This window comes from Sabethes cyaneus, chromosome 2 (assembly GCF_943734655.1).
Source record: "Sabethes cyaneus chromosome 2, idSabCyanKW18_F2, whole genome shotgun sequence".
Taxonomy (NCBI): Eukaryota; Metazoa; Arthropoda; class Insecta; order Diptera; family Culicidae; genus Sabethes; species Sabethes cyaneus.
Genome location: NC_071354.1, coordinates 28,530,593 through 28,555,796, shown reverse-complemented (window position 1 = coordinate 28,555,796; position 25,204 = coordinate 28,530,593). Strand labels below are relative to the sequence as shown.

Here is a 25,204-nt window from a genome sequence, read left to right as displayed (position 1 = left end):
GCTTCTTTTTGGGCAGAAAAGACCGACGTCGTCGGCGTTCGACGACCGACGGGGGGTCGGTCGTTCGGATTGGTTCAATTATTTTCCCACTTGTGTATCAACTCAACGGCACTCGGCAGCGCCACACGACGGACGACTCGAGTCCGTTTTGGTTGCGGTTGGTTGAGTATAGTGGACGGAGTGTTTTGGAGGACCAGCGCGGCAGGAGGCGGTCAATATTGGTAATTTTATTTTCGGTGTTTTCCGGTTTCGAGAATCGAATTGATGGGGCTGATTCAATCGTTAGTTGATTGGTTTTGATAATAGCAGACAGCAAAAGTGCGTGTTGAGTGTGAAAAAGCTCTTTGTGAGTACACAACAACCGTGGCACATACACATCACACCTGTTGATTGGAAGCGTGCGTTAAATTAATTAAACATTTGTCCCGGGGCTGATTTGGTAGTCAAATGTCAGAGCGATTTTATTGTTTTCGCTAAACAAAACGAGCCTTTCGCTTTGGTTTAACAAAGCTTTGAATACCAATTAACTGAATATCGAAAACTATAGTAAAATTTCGGTTTTAATTAATGATTTTGTGTCCAAAATCGAACACCGAACCTCAGAATGACACCATAATATATTCCATCGTGGTGTAGTCCCAAGTTATGCACACGAATAATTTGTTCACATTCTTAGATATACGATAGCTGGCGATAAGGAACGAAACAGTCATTCATCAAACAAAAAAGCTGCTCGGCGGTCCGGTGCAACGGAGCCGGATTTCAACAGAAATGGCAACAAATCTGTTTTGTACATTTGTTAGAATAAGATAAGACACCTGTAAAATCGCTTGCCGAAAGATAAGATTTTTATAACGGAAGTTATTTGCATGACTTAGGTACCTACTACAAAATAGAATTAATTTTTTTTGTGACAAAACTGACTACAACGGAGAGTGACATACAGGAATCTAGAATTGCCCAAAAGGTGATATATTCAGATTGTTCTACTTTTCGTTACTGTTTATCCTTTTCGAAAGCACGCGATCGGTGGTTAACGACCAACCAGACCAGCGAATGGGTGACAGACGTGCCAAACATTTTGGTGAAATTTATGCTTAAACTGTCATGACGAGTGTTAATTTTGTGCTACACTCGGTAATTTATGACCCGCGGTCGCAGAGGTACTCGTGGCTGACGATTGTTGTAGTGTAGATATTTTGTTTTGTACTTAAATTTTTTACTCGGTTTTTTATGTGTGGCGAGGCAAAAAACACTGTTTTGTTCGCAACTTGACACCAAGCGGAGATAAACATGTTCATTCAAAATTCTGCGTAATCACACCTGCTGTGTGAAATGTTTGACACAATTTCAAAACCTGCCATTTGTAGTTACTTCTATGTTTATCAATAAAAACCAGTTTTGACGGATAAATTCCACGCTGGTCATCACTACCGATGTTATTTTTACCAAAAAAAATCTCAACGTCGATGAAAACTGTGATAAATACATCGAAAGTCAGTGATTTTCGAGAACGAAAATCACGTTTGCACTTCTCAACCACCAGCCACCGCTTTTCATCAGAAATACTAGAACAATTTACAAGCACCTAACTAATAGAGAGTTTCTAACAGCTGATTTATTATAGTTATAACCAGGCCAATTTGAACCCGAAACGAAACGGGCGGCAATTTATTTTAAATAAAATATATGTATACTTTTATCTACTGCTGAAACAGGATATCCTATCGATGAAGAAAGAGAATTTCGCATCGCCGCCCAGCCGAAACAAAAAAAAAGACAAAATCAGCGCGAAAAATCCGGGCCATTATCGATAAATCACTTCCGCGCGCTCACCAACAGCTTTACGGGGTTTAAATTGGTTAAATGCGCGTTGCTGATAGCGTAGAATGGCGGCGCTCGGTCCCGCGTGAAATAAGTACTAGGACCAAACGGATGTCGATTTTTACTTCAATACCTTTTTTTGCGATGGGAATTTAACGAATGGCGCAGCCTGGCAGTAAAAGTACAAACCTTAAGTAATTATAATAAAAAAGAGAATAGGTTATAAACGTCTTATCCTGTGATTCAGGACTTAGAAGCAGAAGTAAACGTGTGTCTAGTGAGGCTAAAAAATATTTGTTAATCTCCCAAAGCTATATATATTTGTCATCCACCAGCAAAAAATTTCTGAATAATCTCGAAAAATACAAAGTAAGCACATATGTACAATTAAATCTTGTCGCAGTTTCATATTGCGTTTTTACTGCTTTATTGCAACGAATGTCTGAGTCTGAGTTGTCAAAGTCTAAGTTCTGTTTGGCAATTCATCGCAAAAGCAACAAACAACAGGACTGCGTCTTACGCCAATGTATGGCTAGATAGGATGTCATTCCAAAAAATCTAACCCGAAAAATGGTCAGGTTCTGGACGCTAATAACGATAGATTTTCTATATTTTTGCATCTTTCGATCGGAAAATCTTCTACGCGTCCACCCAAATGAAGAAAGCTATTGATTCTTGAGTATGCACTGTCGATAAATTGAAAAATGAAAAAATTTAAGAATTGAGGCGAGTTTATTATTATTATTAGTTACCATAAAAATACCGGTCGATTAGGTTGAGAAGTCCGGACTTTCAGGTGAAATTGGATTTCAAATCAAGGTTGGACCAGAAATTAAGCTTTGAAATTAGAGAATTTAGAGTAGAAATTTGACTTGAAATCGAACTTGACATGCCATTAAATAACACTTGAATTTGATATTTATTTTGAAACGATGATTCTACAATTGATGAAGGGACGGTAAGGGAAAGTAATGAAGAAGGATTTTTTCGGGAATGAAGGGGAAGGGTGGAAAGGAAGGGGGGGGGGGTAATAGGTAGCTATGGTTAACAAGTTGTCGTTGTGACTCCTATCTTTTGTCCAATGCTGGAAGGTGCATGGGTCGAACCAAGTTGTAATCAGAGATTATAACCGGATTTGAACCCACAACTTGAATTTGGGCTTGATGCTTTAGTTAAAAATAAACAGGAAACTTAAATTGAATTTGAAATTGGACTAAATTTGAAATGATTTGATCATTAAATTAGACTTGAATTTGAACATGTATACGAAATTGAACTTGAAATTAATCCGAATTTCGTATTTCGACTTACTCTCTCACATGTTTACGTTTTACTCCGTTTTTTGTGTCACGTTTATTCTGTTTTGGCTCTCTTTTTTACCACTGCTTTCCAGTATTCCTTTTTTATCTCCTGTTTTTCATCTTTTCTTTCCAGTTTTACGGTATTCTTTGGTGCGTTTTTCCTGTTTATTTTTTCTTCTTTTTCTGTCCTATTTTCTATCGCATTCTGATTTATCATTCCCGTTTTGTTCTACTTTCCTCCTTTTAAATTCCGTTTGATATCTTTTTCCCGTGCTCCTCTTTTCTTCGATCGATTTCTCTCTCTCTCTCTCTCTCTCTCTCTCTCTCTCTCTCTCTCTCTCTCTCTCTCTCTCTCTCTCTCTCTCTCTCTCTCTCTCCTATTCCTTTTTTCCCTTTTGATTTCTCTTGTTTCTTCTGTTTTTTCTCCTTTTGTGTCCAGTTTGTGCTCAAATTCTTTCTCGTTTTCCTTGTTTTCCCTATCGGTTTTCTTTATTTTCACTCATGGTTTCCGTTCTCACTTTTTCCGTTCTCACTCTTTTGCTATCCAGTCTCCTCTTTCTGCCTCGTGTTCGCTTTTCCATTTTTTTTCTTTTCACGTCCCGTTTACCCTCCCATTGTGTCACGATTATTCTTTCGTTTTTCTTTTTTCCGGCCTGTTTTTCTTCTTTTTCTCTTTTGCGTTTTCTTCTTTTCTATCCGACGCATTTCACGCCAACCCCACCCTCTCATGACCCTCTCAGAATGCAATGAAACTTTGTGTTGCTGTTACACAGTTGTTACAGAATAGTTACGGCAACCGATACATGACTAATTTTAGTCATAAATAAGTTTATGTAACTAAAAGTGCTAACATTGTGCAGCCCGGGAAGCAACTTCGCGTGCTTAGTTTTTGCTAAATTTATCCAGACTAACTTCTAGAAAGGGCCTTACTTTTTCTCTTTTTGTGATGTAGGAGTACGTCTTACGGTTTGGGATAGGGTGTCAAAAAATCGAAACATGTGAGCCTCACGAAAATATGAAAGATTTTGAACGCTAACAGCTCTGCCAATTATGAATAGATTTTCATAGTTTAGATACCAATCGATTTATGCAAGATGTAGCACTTATGTGATTTCTGTTACAGTATGGTTCCGATTATATCAATTCCTGATTATACCTACACCCGATTATATCTACTCCCGATTAATCAGCTTTTTTCCGATTATATCAGCCCTAAAAACAAATTTTTTGTTTGTTCCTTTTAAGTTATTTAATAATTCCTTTGAGGTCATATGAACAACCAAATGAGTGTTTCAGACGTTTTAACCCTTAATGGGCCAGGCTGCACAGTGGTCCAAACAGCGAAATACGTAATCGCGTGAGATTACGCCGAAACGCGAGATTTTCCACATATAGTATCTTTAGCAATATTTCTTGGTATAAAAGAACCTTTAATTTGACAGGAATCATTATGTGATTAATCCCCTTAAAAGTGAAATAGGAAATTTATTTTCTCACATATTCAAGATACACGTTTGATGTGCTCAGCAATTTTTTTTTGTTAGATTATAGTTACTTTAACAGCTTATGTCATTCGTGACTTCGTGTTCAGCAAAGTTGTAATAAATGTCAATAGAAACAACTTTGTAATTGGTAGCAGATCAAATAACTCACACATAAAAGTGCAATAAAAAACCTGTTAGAGCAAGTATCAGTTGTCTGTATTTGATTGTACCCTGAAAAGTTATAGTTATTTTAACAAGTTCTCTTTAAGTGCTTTTGACATACAAATCATTATATTTCGAAAACCATAAGAGATAGATAGTTACTATATTCGACAAAGTTACGTATTTTAGTATGTTCTACAACTTTTGTACAGACATCGTATTTTTGGTACGCATTTAAAACTTTTTTTTTTGAATAACCCTAATATGTAGAGACATTACCAAATGCAAAATGCAAAAAAACTACAAGGTACACAGCCCTAAGGGTTGTACGAAAGGGTGACGTAGGACTATATCAGAACATTAGATCAAAGACTAATATAAACTGCATTTCTGGTACATGTATGCTTATAAGAATCTGCGAGTGCCATTGTTTAAGTGAATGTTTAAAAGAGAAGAGCGAAATATTCAGATTCAATTCTTCATTTAATGCAATGGTGGTTTTGAAAATACGTGGACTGGGGTTCATAGGTACAATGCCTGCAACCTCTGAGACATAGAAATTTCTTTTAAAAATCACTTGTGTGCATCATAAAGGTTGAAATGGTAATGAATTATCCCCCTACCACAGGGGTGAGGGTTCTCAAAGCATCATAAAATAAATAAATTCATGCCTCCAAAAAAACCCACACGCCAAATTTGGTGCCATTTGCTTGATTAGTTCTCGAGTTATGAAGAAATTTGTATTACATTTGTATGGGATCTCCCCTTCTTAAAGAAAGCAAAGCTTCTTATCCACCTTAGAAAAAATCCCCCCCCCCCTGTTAAAAGACGGATGGGTCTCATTATACAATAGAAAAAAATCCTGCCTTCTAAACCCCCCACATGACAAATTTGGTTTCATTTGCTTGATTAGTTCTTAAAAGAAGGGGTCTCAGTACACCACAGAAAAACGTCTTACCTTCAAAAACCCTCACAAGCCAATTTTGGTTCCTTTTGCTGGAATAGTTCTCGAGTTATGAGGAAATTTGAATATTATTTGTATGGGTGCCCCCCCCCCCTCCTAAAGAGGGGAGGGGACCTTATTTACCATAGAAAAAATTCTTGCCTTCTAAAACCCCTGCATTCCAAATTTGGTTCCATTTGCTTGATTAGTTCTAGAGTTTTGATGAAATTTGTATTTCATTTGTACGGGAGCCCCCCCTCTCTCTTAGAAGGAGAAGAGGTCTCAGTATACCCTAGAAAATTAAACCTGCCTTCTGAAACCCCCACATGCCAAATTTGGTTCCATTTGCTTGACTAGTTCTCGAGTTATGAGGAAATTTGTGTTTTATTTGTATAGGAGCCCCCCCTCTTACGCCCCCCATAAAATTGCTCCCTTACTCCCCTAAAAAATTGCTGGTCATTTTTTATATCCAACGACATATAAATTGTTCAGTTTCGTTCAGTAGTTTAGTAGTTATTAGCATTTGAAATCTTTCATTCAAACGTTACACTTCGTTTTCACAAAGTGCTACCAAGTCCCAGTATAATAAACAAAGACGTAGTCCTACGTCAAAATAATGTAAAAAAATAACATAATTTATTAGTAAACTTGGCATACTTTGAGCAAAGAAAATTTTTTTTTCCGATTATATCAGTTTTCCAATTATATCAGCCTAATATTATAATACTGTACAACTATTTTTTCAAGCATTAATTAGTGAAAATTAACGAAAAGTTTCAAGGTCAAATATCCCCATATATTTTCTTTGTGATCGCCTAGCTCCACAGGCAGAGAAAACAGTTAAATACACCATCTGCTTTCTGTGATTTCGATAATACTTTAGTTTAAGAAAAAAAGCATCGAAACCCCTCGTCCCAACAGGTCGAATATTCTTTACGACGTTCAGACTTATACTGATTTGATATCTGTGCTTGGGAAGTACGCTAGAAAAAATGATAAAATCCTTTCGTCCCAACATGATTACTTAGGACCGCGTCAAACCTATTCCAATTTGATGTCCTGAAAATACACAGTTATAAAAAAAGAGAACGACCAACCCTATCTTCAGCCCAATTGTAAAGCATAAGCCTAGGATACCGCCCGTGACCCTATCTTTAGCCCAATTGTATCCAAATAACGCAAGAATTTATTCAAATCTGTTGTCGAATATGAAAAAGGGGTTGACGGAATAACCCAGATTATTAATTTATTTTTTCCGTTCAACCGTAAGCTTCTTAAGCCAGTTAACATTCGTTAACAGCATACTTGTTTCAAGTCAGTTACTTAGAGTTGACTAATGCCACTTCGCATAAAAATTTTCAAAATGCTTTCAAATTTTCAAATGATACCTCATCACCAGTCACCAGAACAAGTGTGATTGTTTCCTGATGAAAGTCTGAGTGGTGAAACGGATAAAAGTGATATATAGAGCTGGGCATTAAGGAAATTTAAACTGAAGACAGTAACCTTCTATCTCTTCAGCAAAGATGGAAACATCCTATTTCTCATAAATGAAAAATTGTTAAAATCAGTTTTTCTATTTTAGCTGTTTTTGTAGTTGTTGTATGACTTTCATCTGTCTTACGAAGTTGTTCAAATAGTAAAAATGCACAACATTGCTGAAAATAGTATACCTCTATCTTTGCTTGTTTAAGAACTATAGAACTTTTACTATAAAAATACCTTAATTTTGACCCCGAATTACTCGCAAGAAGGCATCATTTTTTTCAGAGACTCTCCCCAGAGAATCAGAATAGTCTTAAGCTGGCTGGAAGCACAAAAGTTAAACAAAATTTATAGGCTGACAAAATCGGGATAAAAAGCTGATAAAATCGGGGGTAGACAAAATCAGAGGTAGACAAAATCGGGAGCTGACAAAATTATTCTGAGCATTTATTACAATACAGTAAATTAAAAATTTGCATGATAAACATTTGCAAAATGTCAAGCTTTGTCGAATTAAACATACATTCGTAGTCCTACGTGAGCCCTTCGTTCGTGGACCTCGACACAGAACTTCACACTTTTTTTATAACAATTATAACTCGAAAATTTCCGCACCTAAAAAAAAGATCTATGGGTGACTATGGGTAAAGTTTTCATAAAAAAATACTGAAAAAATAAAAATAAATTTCTAGTCTGAAAAAAGCGGTTCAAAAACATTTATCAAAATTATAACTATATAACTAAAAAAATATAACAAAAAAAACAAAACCTTTGACTTGAGTGACTTTCTAAGACTCGACCCTTTTTTATCGACAAACTTCACAGCCGGCTGTTAGGGGACAGGACAATTACAAATAATGTGTAACGATTCTACTGATTTTATCTAGCAACAGCACCCAGCCGAGATTCAAACATACGACGACTGGCTTGTTAGATCACTGCACTGCACCTTGTAGCTAACTAGGCAGTATCTATTATTACGTATTTGGAGTGAAATTAAGTAAAATTTTACTAGATAGACGGATGCACCTGCAACGCATTCAGTGTAATTTCCCTTTCGACTTACCGACAAGCGGAGAACAGTATCAATCGGGATGGCGTGTTTTGTTCTTCTTATCTTCTTCTTTCTCCTTTGGTTGCCTTCCACTGACTAGTTTTCGGTGCCATTCCGATGGTGTGCGTTGTATTGCTCCGCAGCAACCGATAGCACTGCGGATAGGTAACCCTAGTTTTATTCCTACACATTTTAGATACAATTCTAGTCCGTCCCATTTTTCAAGTTGTGCCATTTTTTTTTGTTTAGCTGAATCATTTCATCGATTGTTGCTCTGGTGTATAACGAGAGGTATCGATAAGAAGATTCAGCTAGGGTATGTTGCTACATCGTCGTAATTGCCTATTCCCGTCTTATCCAACACAAATTATTAAAAATATCAGCATTTTTATGACACACAATGCAAAACTAGTTATTCCCTAATATTTTAGTTAGTTGTCTATCATACGCAATCAATCAAAGTGAGCTGAGATCTATTTAAATGCTTTTTATCATTAAAGAAGTCCTACCAGCCAAATTTCCTACGTTTTTTCATGCGACGAAGAAGACAATGTCGACTAATCGTGCTAATTTCCGTCATTCGTAAATGAAAATAACTCACGCAAGGCATTGTCGTTATTCTACAGCCAGAAAAACTTGCCTGACCTGCAGAAATTTTGTAGAATAACATTTGTCATGCCGTCCTACACAAATACATGCGCGTTAGCTTCGTAAACATTGTTGTGATTTTTAGTTCGGACGATGAAAAATTTTGTTGGACGGATTTTAAAACGGTACGACGAATTTTAGCAATAAAGTCAGTTGCGTAATTTCTATAATATGCTTTAATAGTCGCTTTTCAGTGATTTCAAAGTTCACGGATCGGAAGGTAAGTGTGTTTGAGTCAAATCAGTACAAGAACTTTTGGAGTATTCACTAAATCCATCCAGCAAATGATGAAAATTAGAATGGCTTTCCTTATTACGACGGGAATTAGAAAAAGACCCTACGTAAGTTATGTCATGGTTGAAATATTTGTCATTGAGGAACTAATGAAATTTTCAAATCGACAATAGGGTGATTTGTCTATTTTGGACAGGCGTTACGCATAGTCTATTTTAGACATTTACAGCAAAATCAAATGAAAGTGTCCAAAAAAGGGTCCAAAATACATAAATCACCCTAGCACAGCAGCAAGAGAACAACAAAATTTTCGAAGGTAATGTCACAATGGCCAAGCGTTTCAAAATTTCAAGTATTGTTAGTCAAAGTTGTTTCATTGGAAAGTCGGACGTGCGTCGATTGGTCGATTGTTAGGTGCTGTAATGATAATTTTGCCACCCAAGCCAACGTAATCTTACGTTAACCATGCGGTCATCTCAGGACACAACCCCACTATTTTTTTTTTTGTTTTTATCATACTTGCTATTAAGATGCACCGTTTGAGCCATAACAATCAGATGTATCCGACATTGGGAGCTGTCCGATGCTGGGATCTTCTCCCTAATAGCAATAAATTTTGATACACTTGAATAGCCTTGGGTTAAAATTTCAATTCGTAGCATTAAATTAATTAAAGTTTTTGGTATATGTATGGTAATATTTTATCTGGTCGCTCATCCGACTTCATTCATTGCTACATGACCAGCCCATTATAGTTTGCCATGATTATATCGCTGAAAGTTTCAAAAATCCCCTCCGAACTATCTGAAAATTTCAGAAATCCAGATTGTGGTTAGAGGGACATCCAAGGTTTTTAGACAGTTGTTTTCGGATTTTTGCACTTCTTGATTCCTTAGCATTCGCCATTACGCTTGAGGATACTTTCAGCCATTTCTAGCAAATTGCAAAAGAGGTTCTTCCAAGTAGACCACCAGTTTCTGACTCGTCAGATGACAAAGTCTCTTTGTGTTCGAGGAAACTGGACCACTGTGGGGATATATAATGGGGGAAACTATAACCCATAGTCCAGCTGACCTCTCTAGTTCTACCTATCATACTTGGGTTTATTTTTTTCAGCACTTTTACAAGTGTAAAAGTAAGCTGGGAATCATCCATCGGATCAGACAAGTCCTTTTTGTATTCATAATACAAGCTCAATAGTTTTAAATATACTCACCAGTACAAGCCAGAAAAAAACTACTCAACTGAAGCATTCGCTGGAAAGTGCGCGCTCGACACAAGATACAATGCTTAAATCACAACAAATTGGACACTGGATTCGCACTCTCAGCTGCAAAAAGCAGCGATAGGCGCAATGAAGCGGCGTTCCTGAAAACGGATTAGGACCGTCGCAGTGTTTTATTTATTTTATTTTATTTACACTCAAGTACTTTTTGTACACGGTTTAGTTTTTTGAGCATTAAGAACGGGGTAACTTAGAGACCATTAATTTATTTCTCAATACGTTTGGGAGTAGCTCGACATTCCTCACGTAGATTGTAAATAGTTCCGTAGCTGCACCGTTTTCGAGTAATCGAAAAAAACAAACCGTGTAAAAAAAGACTTGAGTGTATGTTATTTATTCATCTGGCCAGCCACACCTCCATAAATTGAATTGCATAGGAAAAAAAACCTTCGTGAGATGATCATACATCGACCGCTCTCGATAAGACATAAAAACCCTTCATCTTTAATGATCGTTACATAATACACGTTTACAAAGTTGACAGTTCATTTTTGATCACACACAATTTCAACTTACGTTCTACTTTATAATTAACTAGCTGACCCGACAAACTTCGTATTGCCACAAATTAACCTGTGTTGTACGTAAATCATGAATCTCGGATGATCTTTGTCACAATCTCGAATTTTGCAAGCCCCCCAGTGGGCGGCGCTTCCGACGGCGGGTCACCGGCAACACTCGCGACCGTCTCGTCCTGAATGATCTAGTGTTACTATAGATAGTTTTTGTGGTCTTGTATTGACTAACGTCTTATGAAAGAGTCTCGAATTTCTCGAGTTCGATTAGTTTTTGAGTTTCGCAAAAATTTCTGTTTTATTTGTATGAGAGTCCATATCCCCCTGCCACAGGGGTGAGAGGTCTCTAACTATCGTAAAATGAATTCAAGACTCCAAAAACTCCCACATGCCAAATTTGGTTCCATTTGCTTGATTAGTTCTCAAGTTATAAGGAAATTTGAATTTCATTTGTATGGGAGCTCCCCTCTTAAAAGGGGAAGGGGTCGTAATTCACCATAGAAAAAATTTCTGCCATCTAAAACTCCCACATGCCAAATTTGGTTCCATTTGATTGATTAGTTCTCGAGATAAGAGGAAATTTGCATTTCATTTGTATGGAAGCCCACCCTCTTAAAGGGGAGATGGGCCATAACTCGCTTTCTAAAGAAGAGAGGGGTCTCAATTCACCATAGAAAAAAATCTTGCGTCCAAAACCACTTACATGTCAAATTTGATTCCATTTGGTTGATTAGTTCTCGAGTTATGAGGAAATTTGTTTTTCATTTATATAGGAGCCCCCCCTCCTAAAGTGGGTAAGGGTCCCAATTCATCATAGAAAAAAAATTTGTCTCCAAAAACACCAACGTGCCAAATTTGGTTCCATTTGCTTGATTAGTTCTCGAGTTATGAGGAAATTTGTATTTCGTTTGTATAGGAGCCCCCCTCTTAAAGTTGGGAGGGGTCCTAATTCACCATGGAAATTATTCTTGCCCTCAAAAACTTTCACATGCCAAATTTGGTTTCATTTGCTTGATTAGCTCTCGAGTTATGAGGAAATTTGTATTTCATTTGTACAGGAGCTTCCCCTCCTAAAGTGAGGAGGGGTCCCAGTTCATCATAGAAAAAAATTTTGTCTATAAAAACACCCACGTGTCAAATTTGGTTCCATTTGCTTAATTAGTTCTCGAGTTATGAGGAAATTTGTATTTCGTTTGTATAGGAGCCCCCCCACTTAAAGTGGGGAGGGGTTCTAATTCACCATAGAAAATATTCATGCCCTAGAAAACTTTCACATGCCAAATTTGGTTCCATTTGCTTGATTAATTCTAGAGTTATGAGGAAATTTGCATTTCATTTGTATAGGAGCCCCCCCTCCTAAAATGAGGAGGGGTCCCAGTTCATCATAGAAAAAATGTTTGTCTCCAAAAACACCCACGTGTCAAATTTGGTTCCATTTGCTTGATTAGTTCTCGAGTTATGAGGAAAATTGTGTTTCTTTGGTACAGGAGCCCCCCCTCTTAAAGTGGGGAGGGGTTCTAATTTACTATAGAAAATATTCTTGCCCTCGAAAACCTTCACGTGCCAAATTTGGTTCCATTTGCTTGATTAGTTCTCGAGTTATGAGGAAATTTGTATGGAAGTCCCCCCTTTTAAAGAGGAGAGGAGTTATAATTCCCCTTATAAAGAGGGGAGGGGTCTCAATTTACCATAGAATAAATTCTTGTCACCGGAAACACCCACATGCCAAATTTTGTTGTATTTGCTTGATTAGTTGTCGAGTTATGCAGAAATTTGTGTTTCATTTGTATGGGAGCCCCCCCTCTTAGTGGGGGGAGGGGTTTCTAACCATCACTAAAACCTTTCCTGGCCCCAAAAAACCTCTACATGCATATTTTCATGCCGATTGGTTCAGTAGTTTTCGATTCTATAAGGAACATACAGACAGACAGACAGACAGAAATCCTTCTTTATAGGTATAGATATAACATTTAATAGAAATCTTATGTACTAGCGTAATGTGAATATGAAAATAATCCTTGTTAAAAACGTCACACATCGCTCTTATGAGTTGGTCTTGGCCGTAATTTATGCGTTGGTATTGTAATCTTAAAAAATCCCATGATCTGAGGTTTCTATGTAAACTGTTGATGTTAATTTGGGAGAGAATGAAAGGGGAATCAATTTTGCTTTTCCTAGGCAGATATCTCAACGCATAGCGCAAGGCAGGATACTTTACTTACTTTAGCAGCCGAGAGCCGGGGTGACTCTTGCCGTATTCCTCTCCATTGTACTCGGTCCTGGGCTACAGTCGCCTGGCATCCTTGCGACGTGGCTGGCCCACCGTAGTCTCCCAACTTTCGTCAGGTGTACGATGGGAATCTCTCCAAGCAGTGCTTGTAGCTCGTGATTCATACGTCTCCGCCACTCTCCGCTTTCTGCTTGTACTCCGCCAAAAATAGTCTGCAACACCTTTCGTTCAAATACGACTAGTGCACGTATGTCCTCCGTAAGCAAAGTTACTGTTTCAAGTCCGTAGAGGACTACCGGTCTGATTAGCGTTTTGTATATCGTCAGCTTTGTGCGGCGGCGCATGCTCCCAGATCGAAGCATCTTGCGGAGGGAAAAGAAGGCTCGATTTCCTGCTTGAATGCGTCGTTGAATTTGCTCGTATTATTGTCGGCGGTGACCAGAGACTTCAAATATAAGAACTCATCAATCAGCCAAAAATTCGTTTGGCAAAGGTTCAACTGTTGATTCACAAACACATTTTTAGACCAGAAACTATTAAGGTTTAGTTCGAATTTTTTTTGTTTAACTTGACTAGAACGTTTTGATCCGTACTACTTTCTAATGTAGGTTTTCCTAACTGTGAAAGCAAACAACCCAACATAATTTCCATCATAGAATCCCAAGTCTGCTAAAGCTTAAGCAGAGTGCCCTGCCCGATACTTCACGAAATAGCTAGCAAACCACTGTCTTTATAGGCTGGATATTAAATTCCTCAAAACTATAAATCCTACAATTCAGCAGATTCTCTACAGCCAGGCCAGAATCACTGACTTGTGAAAATTGGTACGCTTATTTCGTCAGTTTTTGTGGTTAGAGATTTCATGAAAACAGTAAGGAATCATCATGTATCCATACAGAAGCAGAAGCAGTAAAACTTGTTTCGAATTATTAATTACTTCAGGATCCAGATTATCACCAACGGAAACTGAAAGTAATGAAAATGAATAATCATGCGAACACATCGCATGCAGTCCTTCACAGCTCCTCCTCCTCCCACTTCGGTTCTATTGCGCAGCAATTTTAATACCATAAACAGCCCATTCACTTTTCTGGGGTTGATTTTTACGAGCAGCAATCAATCATACCCTGAAGACAGTAGTAGGTAGTAGTTCATCGATGTGCCCGGAAAACCTTGAACCCTCGCGTGAGCTTTTCGTCTCCTAATTTCCTGATTGTCCGTCTACGACGGACGGAAAAAAGTACTGTGGAAAGTGGTATCAGTAACCGAAACCCAATTAGGTTAAGAGGTGGAAGCTCCTTCTCGTGCTGTTGTTGTTCTCCCTGAGCTCCAATTAGTTAGCACAGTTGTTGAGTTTGATTGTGGCGGTTGCGAAACACAAATCAAATTGTCATTCTCTGATTGCTTGCATGTGGCACTGTGGCAGAGTTGGAATCAATTTACATGCGGACAATTGGATCTCAATTGGATCTATTACACGCAAACAAACAATTAAAAGGCAGAATCGATACTAGTTTGTAATTTTTCAACTACACAACTAGTTAATTGAGAAGTGGAAATTTTTGTCACAACATCATCCAGACGTTGTTTGCTGAATGCAAAAGCTGAAGTAGCAAACAATTTATTGTCACGTGTCGGTCCGAGGGAAAACTTTAGCCACCCAAGACTTGTGAATAATTAAGAATCATATTTCAGGACTATGCTGCCATAACCTTGCACTATTTCCATCGTTGCAAATTTATGGCTTTATTGAACACCTCAGCTCAGGTGCATACACCAAACTACCATTATCATCTAGGTCCATTAGAAGAACAAGCTGAAGCTGTCCTTCTTGGGCCATGGCAAACTATCGCGTGAGCAAGTGAGTCATCAAATGACAAAAGCTGAGTGCCCTTATCCGGACCGTCGCCGTTCATGTTCAATGTTCCGTGACACCGATAGAAGACACGATAGAATGTTCCATCGCTTTTCCTGAATCAAGAGCACGCAGTCGCTAATCAATCAAAAAAATAATGCTTATAAATTGATTCGCACTCAATTAAATGACAAGCCAGCAGCGGCAGGAGCAGCATTGAAGTCGCCATTCGAGCTTTGTTTGACAACAATTTAATTAATGATTCGTGTCTTACACGATAGCGATAGCTATCGAATCGAAGAAATAAAGTTATCATTCGTTCTAAAAGTTTTTTTTCCTTTTCGCAGGTACTGGCACATTCGGGCGGGTATGCCTCTGCCGGGACCGGCTAACGGACAAGTATTGGGCGATGAAAATATTGGCCATGGCTGATGTCATCCGATTGAAGCAAATCGAGCACGTCAAGAACGAGAAAAATATCCTGCAGGAAATCGATCATCCCTTCATCGTCAACATGTAAGTGCCAGAGCGTGGCATATAATTTGATTCTTCCGATTAAAGAATTTTGCTTCTACTCCACTGTTTTAGGCGATGGCACACCAAGGACGACTGCTGCTTGTACATGCTGTTCGAGTACGTGAGCGGGGGCGAACTGTTCTCGTACCTGCGGAATGCCGGCCGATTCGATAATGCCACAGCAAACTTTTACGCCTGTGAAATAGTACTGGCCCTGGAATACCTGCATACCCTGTCGGTCGTGTACCGGGATTTGAAGCCGGAAAACCTCCTACTAGATCGCGACGGCCATCTGAAGATCACCGATTTCGGATTCGCCAAAAAGCTGAAGGACCGCACCTGGACGCTGTGCGGAACGCCCGAATACCTGGCACCGGAGATCATCCAATCCAAGGGGCACAACAAAGCGGTGGACTGGTGGGCACTAGGTGAGCTATAAATCTTCCGCGCACGTTCCCATGCCGAAAGTTCCGCTTCGTGTCCGTGTCCGAGTGACGGTAGCACTAATCCGGTGTTAAGTCGGTGGAATGTGGCGACCGGCCGGGAACGTGCCAACAATACGAAGCAACAGTCGCACCGACGATGATTTATTTACCTGAACCTAGGATGACATCCGCCGATGCGCACGATATGAGCATACATTCAGGCCACAGATTCGCTAGTTTCGTAGATTTTCCACCTAACCTTTCTGATTGCAAATGCCAAAACGTTTTGCTAAATATTCACTTCAGCCAGTCTGTGAGAGCACTATTTTTATTTTCGGCGCCATACCAAGCAAACATATTCATAATTAATAACTGTAGTACCCGTCATGCGTACCAAAAAAAAATAAACAGCTTGTCAATCTTGTGTCCCCAACCCATTTGCAGGCGTTCTGATCTACGAGATGCTCGTCGGTTATCCACCCTTCTACGATGACAACCCGTTCGGAATTTACGAGAAAATCCTGAGCGGTAAAATCGAGTGGTCCCGACATATCGAACCGATCGCAAAAGACCTGATCAAAAAGCTACTGGTGCTGGATCGGACCAAACGGTTGGGCAACATGAAGGTGAGTAACGTGGGGGGGAAACGGTTACTTCCCACCCACATACACATGATCTATGTATTTGTAATTGCGGATTACGCTATTTTAGAATGGAGCAGAGGACGTCAAGCGACATCGATGGTTCAAACATCTCGACTGGGACGTCGTAATCAAGAGACAGCTAAAGGTAGGTGGTAACTATGTGCTCCTGTGCAAATATATTTCGTTTTTAGTTAGTTTTTATTATATTTGTTCTAGAGTTTCAGGAGAAATTTTTTTGCCAACTTTTTAACGAGCATTTAAAAAGTCCATCCACGTCTCTAATTATACAACTCATGCAAGAAACACGATCTTTTCGTCCAATTTTAACACTAAAGTTAAATTGGCAATTAGGAAGACATATGATATATGGTCTGCACCTTGAATGAAAACATCAATCGTAGGTGTTACGTTCACGATTGCTTTGATATTTTGGTTAGGAATATACAAACAATTAAGTTAGTGTCGTATTTCTAAGTAAGGACAAGAATTCAGCTGCCCTTCTTGCTTGCGACTTTGTTAAGCCTGTGATCCAGGTGAGAAACTTTATTGCCTTCCACTAGCTGGAACTGGAATACCAACCTGCGTTCCGTAGAATTTTTCATATTCACGGAAAGTAATCCGATTCGGACACCACAAGAACAAAATCATGAAGTTTAAAATGGGATGAAATCATGACTCAACTGACATATCAGGTAATACAAAATCATAAATAATAAATTCATTTTGGTGCTTGAACTTCGAGGATAGTCGTCATTCGGATTGTCTGCTAAATATCTGGCATTCTAGTTACGTGACCTATTGTAGCCTGTCGTGTTTCACTCCCTTAACAACATTCACATCTTCTAGCATTTGCTACAACTCGTAGTTCATGCACCTGTGTCACATTACATCCCAAACAATGGATTGAAAGATCCTGCGCTTAAAGACACCAAGCAGGCTTCTTTTTGCTTATCTTTGCAATAAAGAGAAATCTGCTTCTCAAGCGATCCAGGGCTTTTCCTCCCAAACCGTCTGCTCTGCCCACGACTGGTTCGAATGATTTCTTAAACAACAAATCAATGCTTGCGCAACCAGACCACAACTACAAGCAGATATAATCATTTCTCTACTCCATATGGACCATTCCATGTGTTCTGTGAGCTTCAGCGTATGAGTACGGAAAAAGCAGGCTTATGCCATACTCTGAAAATAATCTCAATTTTGGGCGTTTTGCTGGCTAAGCGCAGAAGAAGGATCGATTTATTCTTTCTCTTTCTTGTAGAGCTTGGCTGCTTTACTCTACCCCGAAAAAGCGTCCGTTTTGTTTTAACTTTCTCTTTCTGCCGGAGCACTACCGCACACCGCACTTGCATGGTCTCAAGGTCGCGGAGCAAATCTTTTCAGTTCATATAATTCTATATCCGATGTTCTCTTTGGCATACGCAACAGAAAGTCTCTAGTCTCTCCTTGTAGTTGTGCTCTTGCATCGCTCGGAGGCAGAGCCAACGGTTGAATAGAAAACAAAACTGCTTGATGGTTGTGAGAAGCAGATATCTCTGCCTCTTTAGGGTTAAGATGAGCAAAAACAAACCTGGGAAATAGTCTGACACCAGGAGCTCGTCGGTCGTTCACCTTCCATTAATCTACCGCAGTAAACGAATTCATCTACCACCTTAAAAGTATTTAGAAAAATTTATGATAGACCAATTTTCGTAGCTTCCCTGTGCAGATGCCTAAACGCCTCTTTCACTACTCTGTGGTTAAAGCCAATGACATGGTGATGCCAGGTTTTACTGAAGAAAAATCCGTAGTTTTAACATCTGTGTTTTAATCACAGAAGAAAGAGTTATAAATTATAAAACTAAATCAAATTTTAAACCAAACTTTTGTTTTAAATGGAAGTTTGACCGACATTTGTTCTTTATATAAAGTGTTTTTCAATTTTGGTAAAAAGTAATCGCATAGGTATTCTTGATTGCATTTGAAACAAATTAATACTTTTTTGAATCGAATCTGTTTATGATACATTTCAAATTTCCTCTATATTATTCGCCTTTATTTTAATTCTTTCATTTTTCGTCGTTTGGTTATTTTGTATTTTGTCTTTAATTTTTCGTTTTCTTGTTTTGCTAAGGGTACTCCGTCAACTTTTCCGCCGTTATTGTCATCTTCTTGTCGTTTTTGTTTGTTTTAATGTAATTATAGTCACTTTAACAGCTTGGGTCATTCGTGGTTTCTGTGGGACTGGAATTTGAACCCTAGTCCTCGACGTGAGAGATATGAATGCTAACCACTACACCGTGTTGACCTCTCGTTTTTTTTTTGTTGTCTTTTAACGTTTGCTGGTAGTTTTTCGTTATTTTTAACATCTGGTATTCTATCATCGCCTTTTTGTGTCTATTCAGTGATTTGTTTGTCATTTTTTATTACTTTTTGTGGCGCTTTTGGTTTGATGGCATCGCCATTAGTGACTTTTTTGGCATAGCCTGTCACTGTTTTGCTGACTTTTAATTGTTTCTCTAATATCTTTAGCCAAAGGCTACATCTATTTACAGTCTTTTCGTCGTTTTCCCAACAAACATTTTTTCTGAATAGTAGTTTATTCAACCATTGTACAGCTAATTACCGGGTAACAAGCGCTTGATAAGCTGTTATTCAACAAAAATGTTTGTTGGGTTGCATGGCTTTTCTGGCAATTTTGTCGCTGTTCGTAACGTTTTTGGCGTATTTTTGTCGTCTTTCAACTTTTCGCCTACTTGTCTGTGATTGTGAGGAACGTGCTGCTCGAGCCAAAGATGCTGATACTTGTCTTCACTTCTTCGTCATATCTTTTCGCAGGCATTTCACTGCTTATTCGTCGATTATTTGCTGTCGTTTCATGGTTCTTTGAACGTCTTTTCGTTAACTTGCATTGTCTGTTATCGGTGCTTTTTCGGAACCATTTATCCGACTTTTTGTAATCTCTTTATTGCCTTTTCCCGTATTCGTTATCTCATTGTCATTTCTCGATAATATTTTTATCGTCTTTTCATGAGTTTTTTTTGCTATCTTTCCATTGTATTTTCGTTTAATGACATTTTGCAGCCTTTTCTTCGTTTTCATTGTCATCTTTTTATATACCTTTATTCTTGTTTACGGCCGTATCTTTCATTCGTACGAATAGTTTGTTTCGAACGAATCGGGAAGCACTATTCTCATATTCGAATGAACAAACGGAAGGAGCGTTCGAGCATTCGAGCATTCGAATTGATTCGAACGAAAACAAGAATACGGATCAGCTTAACTTTCGAACGAAAACAAGAATAATGGTGATAATCTCTCGTCCTACTTGTTGCCAAGACAACAAAATTGTTGTATTTTTCTTGTATTTTTGTTGTTCTTTCGTCCTCTTTTTGATGACATATATTCGCCATCTTTTTGTAGGCTTTTTTGTATGTTTTATCGGCTGTTTGACAGTTTTTAAATATCTCTTTTCCATTTTTTGTTGTCTTTTTATCGTATTTTGGCATCTTTTCATCACAGTTCCATTGACTTCTTTTCAGATTTCCGTCAACATTCCGCTGTCTTTTGCTGGCCCTTCGTTGTCTTTTCTATTTATTTTGGTCATCTTTTCATCGCTTTCTGAAGGTCCAAGAGTTTTTATTTGACGCGTAAAAAGAGCATATTAGACATTATTGCATATTGAACAAGGATTCCATCTACTTGATTAAAAAGAACAACCTTATCCGCTTGATTTTGAAGTTTTTGAGCCGCCAAAATGCGGGAAAAATATATGTTTGTGACTACAACGATCCACCCAAGCCTACAACCCTGGACAGCATCACGGACCATTATATCACAATTCGGCGATCACACTCTCGACTGACTGGCTCGGCTGATAACGTCGTGTGAGAAACACTGGGACGTTTCCTCTCGGCTGCGACACACTCGTCGATCTCTATCTGTGGCGGACGATCGTGGGGATCCGTCATCATCATGAACTCATCATCAGTGACACCCAATCAGCAACTGATAGCAACGATAAGAGCATGAGTTGCGCTCTCACACATCTCGGGAGTGGTCCATCTTCGATCTTCGATCTTCGAAATTGAGCGACTTTGGCGCGAACTGGATGCCGGGTCGCAGTGCATGCCGATGCATTTCATAGTTAGTTGGAACCTGAGTCACCGTCGGGATCAGACGCGATTCCCATATCAATTTATTACTTAATTGTTTTAGACTCCTTAAATTGAATATACGTTGTTCGTTAGTTAATAATAGTTAATATACGTGTCATCATTAAACGCTTGGTTTTTATAACTACCACGGAGCGTATTATTTCGGCTATCAACAATCCGAATTGGCACACCATTGGACCCATCTGGAATTTGTGAGCTGGCTACCAATCTATTGGATTCTACTTTTCCTCCGCTTATGCATTGGTCGATGTAGGACCTGACTGCACCGCTGCACCACGTTATCGAAGGAGTTTGGACCACCCGCAGCTAGGAACCCTACATTGTGGTCCTTCGAACCGGATGATTGACCGGCGAAGAATCCACGGAAGCTCATAAAAGGAAGGTGACGAAATCAGGCAATCGCGTCGCCGCCGACGCTTATCAGCGCCATTGCAATTTGGTAAAGGACGCCAATTATTGCTGACGAACAAAGGACAGCCTCATCCAACAAAGGACATCCTCACTCAACAAAGGACCTTTGATCACAAAAAGGACAACTCCGCCATTTCGATTGACTTAGCGTCACTTGGCGTGGGAGTTTGCTGCTAAATAGTACCCCTTCTTGGAATTATTCCAACCAACTGGACTGGAGCAGTTACTAATCTATCTGGCATCTACGTTTGGGAATTTTGCTGCGCCCTCCAAGATCGGATTGTCTTGGAATATCTGATTGCCAATCCAACCTAGCAACTCAGAACCATCGACGGTGACAACCTAATTCACTATCTGCTCAGCGGGAATTCAACGGCTTTGCTACGACTACCACTGGACCAGCGCGGATTCCGGTTTCACGGGTAAATATTACATGTTCAGTGTGTATGTCCAGTCGAAGCGTGAAATCATCATACTTACACGTCTCTTCTACGATTGATTTTCATCGGTACCGAGCTAACAATTCATCGATCCGTGACCATCTGGGATCCGGCATTAGAACTTTGGAACCTCCATCCATTCATCAATTTATCGCTTGCATAATTCGCAACATTGAAGCTACTGGATGACCTCAACACGGGTGGTACTTGAGGCACTGGCATAGAGAGAAGAGGACGCGCAGAATTATGTTTTTCCAGGTTAGTGCACATTAATAGTATATGTCACCGAAGCTAGGCATTCAGAAATACACACCTGATTGAATTTTATCCTCTTCGCACCGTGTGCCTTACCCAATACCCTTTGCCCGATGGGCCTCTATTGAACATCTGATCATTTGCTGAGTGCATTTACATTGGGTGTGACATTCGTTATTCGCGGATTCTGCAACAAGTACTGGCATCGTCGTCCGTCTGGGCCTAGCATTGGCAATTATTTTCACCTTAGGCGAAGTGCCTGGGTTGTCAGGTGGGTGAATTACACAGTATATGCCAGCCAGGCTAGGCAACTACTCGGATTATTACACCATCCAATTCCTTTATTCTTCTACTGGTGAACACACAACGCAATGCCACCTACATCTTCTAAGAAGCCACCTTCGCTGCGGAGTTTAACTGCCAGGCTGAAGGAAACACAATCCGCCTTAATGGATATCTGGGCGTTTATCGAAGATTTTTCGCAAGACGCAACAATCAACCAAGTGACTGTTCGATTGAATAAACTGGACGAGCTCTGGGAAAGGTTTAGCGAGACGCTTGTGGAAATTAAATCGCACGAAGATTTTAATACTGAGGAGGATGCTTACGACAAGGAAAGGCGAGAGTTTAACAACCGTTACTATGAAAGCAAATCCTTTCTCATGGACCGGGCCAAGGAAAGAGAAGATTCATCAGTGATGGAACGAACCACACGCGGTAATGATACGGCGGTTGAGGGCGCACTTGACAATGTGCGGCTCCCGCAGATCAAACTGCAAACATTCAACGGTGATATAGACGAATGGTTAAGTTTTCGCGATTTATTCACTTCATTGATACATTGGAAGACGGAACTTCCTGAGGTGGAGAAATTTCACTATTTAAAGGGGTGTCTTCAAGGCGAGCCAAAAAATATGATTGACCCTCTGAAGATCACAAAGGCGAACTATAATGTAGCATGGGATATGCTACTGAAACGCTATAACAATAGCAAACAGCTAAAGAAAAGGCAAATCCAATCGCTGTTTTCACTGCCATCGCTCACTAAGGAATCGGTGGGGGAATTGCACGCGCTTCTAGAAGGCTTCGAACGTGTAGTGCAAACCCTCGATCAAATCGTTCAACCATCGGACTATAAGAATTTGCTGCTAGTCAATATCCTTACGGCGCGTTTGGATCCAGTAACCCGTCGAGGTTGGGAAGAGGCTTCTTCCACGAAGGAACAAGATACTTTAGAGGAGCTTACAGATTTTTTGCATCGTCGTGTTCGCGTATTGGAGTCTCTACCATCAAGGACAACCGACACTAAGACTGCACCAATTCCACCGGTGAGGCCAAAGCAGTCAACTATTAGGACCAGTTTCAGTGCAACAAAGACGCCTGGGGGGCGCTGCGTGGCATGTTCATCCAATCATCCGCTGTTTATGTGCAGCAAGTTCCAACAACTATCGGTGGCCGAGCGTGACGGCCTTCTAAAAACTCACGGACTATGCCGAAACTGCTTTCGGACTGGGCATCAAGCGAAGGAGTGCCTATCCAAATACTCCTGTCGCAATTGCAAGGGACGCCATCATACCTTGGTCTGTTTCAAATCAGAAAGGTTAGGCGAAACAAAGGTGGCGGTGGTTGCTAAGGATAGCAATTCATCGAATAACAAGGAATTAATCATACCCTCCAATTCTTCGTCATCGCAGGTGGCTAACGTGGCAGCCACTGATATTTCGGTTTCCATTCCTACTCAACAACATTATTCCCAGGTGTTATTAGCGACTGCGGTCGTTATCGTAGAAGATGACGAAGGAGTATTACACCCGGCGCGGGCTCTTTTAGATTCGGGATCCGAGAGCAATTTTATTACAGAACGATTATGTCAAGGCATGAAGGTATCTCGCAGCAAGGTGGCTGTATCAGTTTCCGGTATCGGACAATCGACTACAAGGGTGAAGCACAGGACTCACGCGGTTGTGCGTTCACGAACTTCAGACTTCTCACGAGATCTTGGGTTTCTGGTTTTGCCTAAGGTCACCGTAAATCTTCCTACAACCACAATTGATACGTCTGACTGGTCGATTCCAAATGGGATAGAATTGGCTGATCCGGCCTTTTTTGAGTCGAAAACGGTGGATATTATTCTTGGGATAGAGTCCTTTTTCGACTTTTTTACTACTGGTAAAAGGATTTCTATCGGAAAACAAATGCCAACACTAAACTATTCAGTGTTTGGTTGGATAATTTGTGGAGGATCCAACAGTTTTCAAACTGCTCGCATTAACTGCAACGTTTCAGCGTCACAAGGAGTGGACGCGTTGATTGAGCGCTTCTGGGCCTGTGAGGAAATTGAAGAGAGTAAGGCGCACTCTCTCGAAGAAAGGCATTGTGAAGAGATCTTTCAGCGATCAGTTTACCGAGAAGCAGATGGTCGATACTCGGTAGCACTTCCTAAAAATGACGATATTTTACTTAAATTAGGGCAATCGAGAGAAATTGCATTTCGTCGTCTACAAGGCACCGAACGCAGACTAGCAAGGGACGCTTGTTTGCGCGAGAGATATACGGCATTCATGGAGGAATATATCCAGATGGGTCACATGCGTAAGGTTGAAAGCAATGCACCAAATGCTTTTCAACGATGTTTTTTACCGCATCATCCAGTGGTTAAGGAGGCGAGTACCACTACGAAGGTACGAGTGGTCTTCGACGGGTCCTGTAAGACATCGTCTGGCATTTCTTTAAACGATGCGTTACTGGTTGGCCCAGTTATCCAAGAGGATTTACGGTCGATCGTGCTGAGATGCCGCACCCGCCAAATTATGCTGGTGTCCGATGTGGAAAAGATGTTCCGTCAAATCAATATTAATTCAGAAGACAGACATCTTCAATCCATCTTATGGAGATCGTCACCAGTAGAAGAAGTCGGGGTGTACGAGTTGAACACCGTAACATATGGAACTAAACCTGCACCTTTCCTCGCCACGAGAGTGTTGCAGCAACTATCAATCGACGAGGATGGCAAATATCCTTTAGCAGCACGGGCAGCTAGGGACGACACGTACATGGACGATGTAATCACCGGTGCAGATGACGTAAACACCGCGAAAGAGCTTAGAGTCCAATTAGACAAGCTGATGTTATCAGGAGGATTTAAGCTAAGGAAATGGGCTTCAAATTATGAGGAGGTACTGGAAGGTATTCCGCCAGAGGACCTGGCCATTCCTGTTTTGGAGGGTTTAAACCTGGACCCAGATCCATCAATCAAAACACTCGGGTTGACATGGGTACCCAAAACCGACATGTTCCGATTTAAATTTTGCATTCCTGATGTGGCGGAGGACACTA

At 39.9% G+C, this 25,204-nt stretch overlaps 1 protein-coding gene across 1 annotated transcript in view; it reads left to right on the top strand.

The window, feature by feature from the left end:
- Positions 1 to 25,204, top strand: part of LOC128735215 (cAMP-dependent protein kinase catalytic subunit 3-like) — a 41,855-nt gene that overhangs the window by 6,783 nt on the left and 9,868 nt on the right. Inside the window, exons 3-6 of the mRNA XM_053829708.1 lie at positions 15,368 to 15,536; positions 15,609 to 15,964; positions 16,406 to 16,587; positions 16,673 to 16,750. Of these exons, the coding sequence (XP_053685683.1) occupies positions 15,368 to 15,536; positions 15,609 to 15,964; positions 16,406 to 16,587; positions 16,673 to 16,750 (785 nt within the window). The remainder of the gene's footprint in view (positions 1 to 15,367; positions 15,537 to 15,608; positions 15,965 to 16,405; positions 16,588 to 16,672; positions 16,751 to 25,204) is intronic.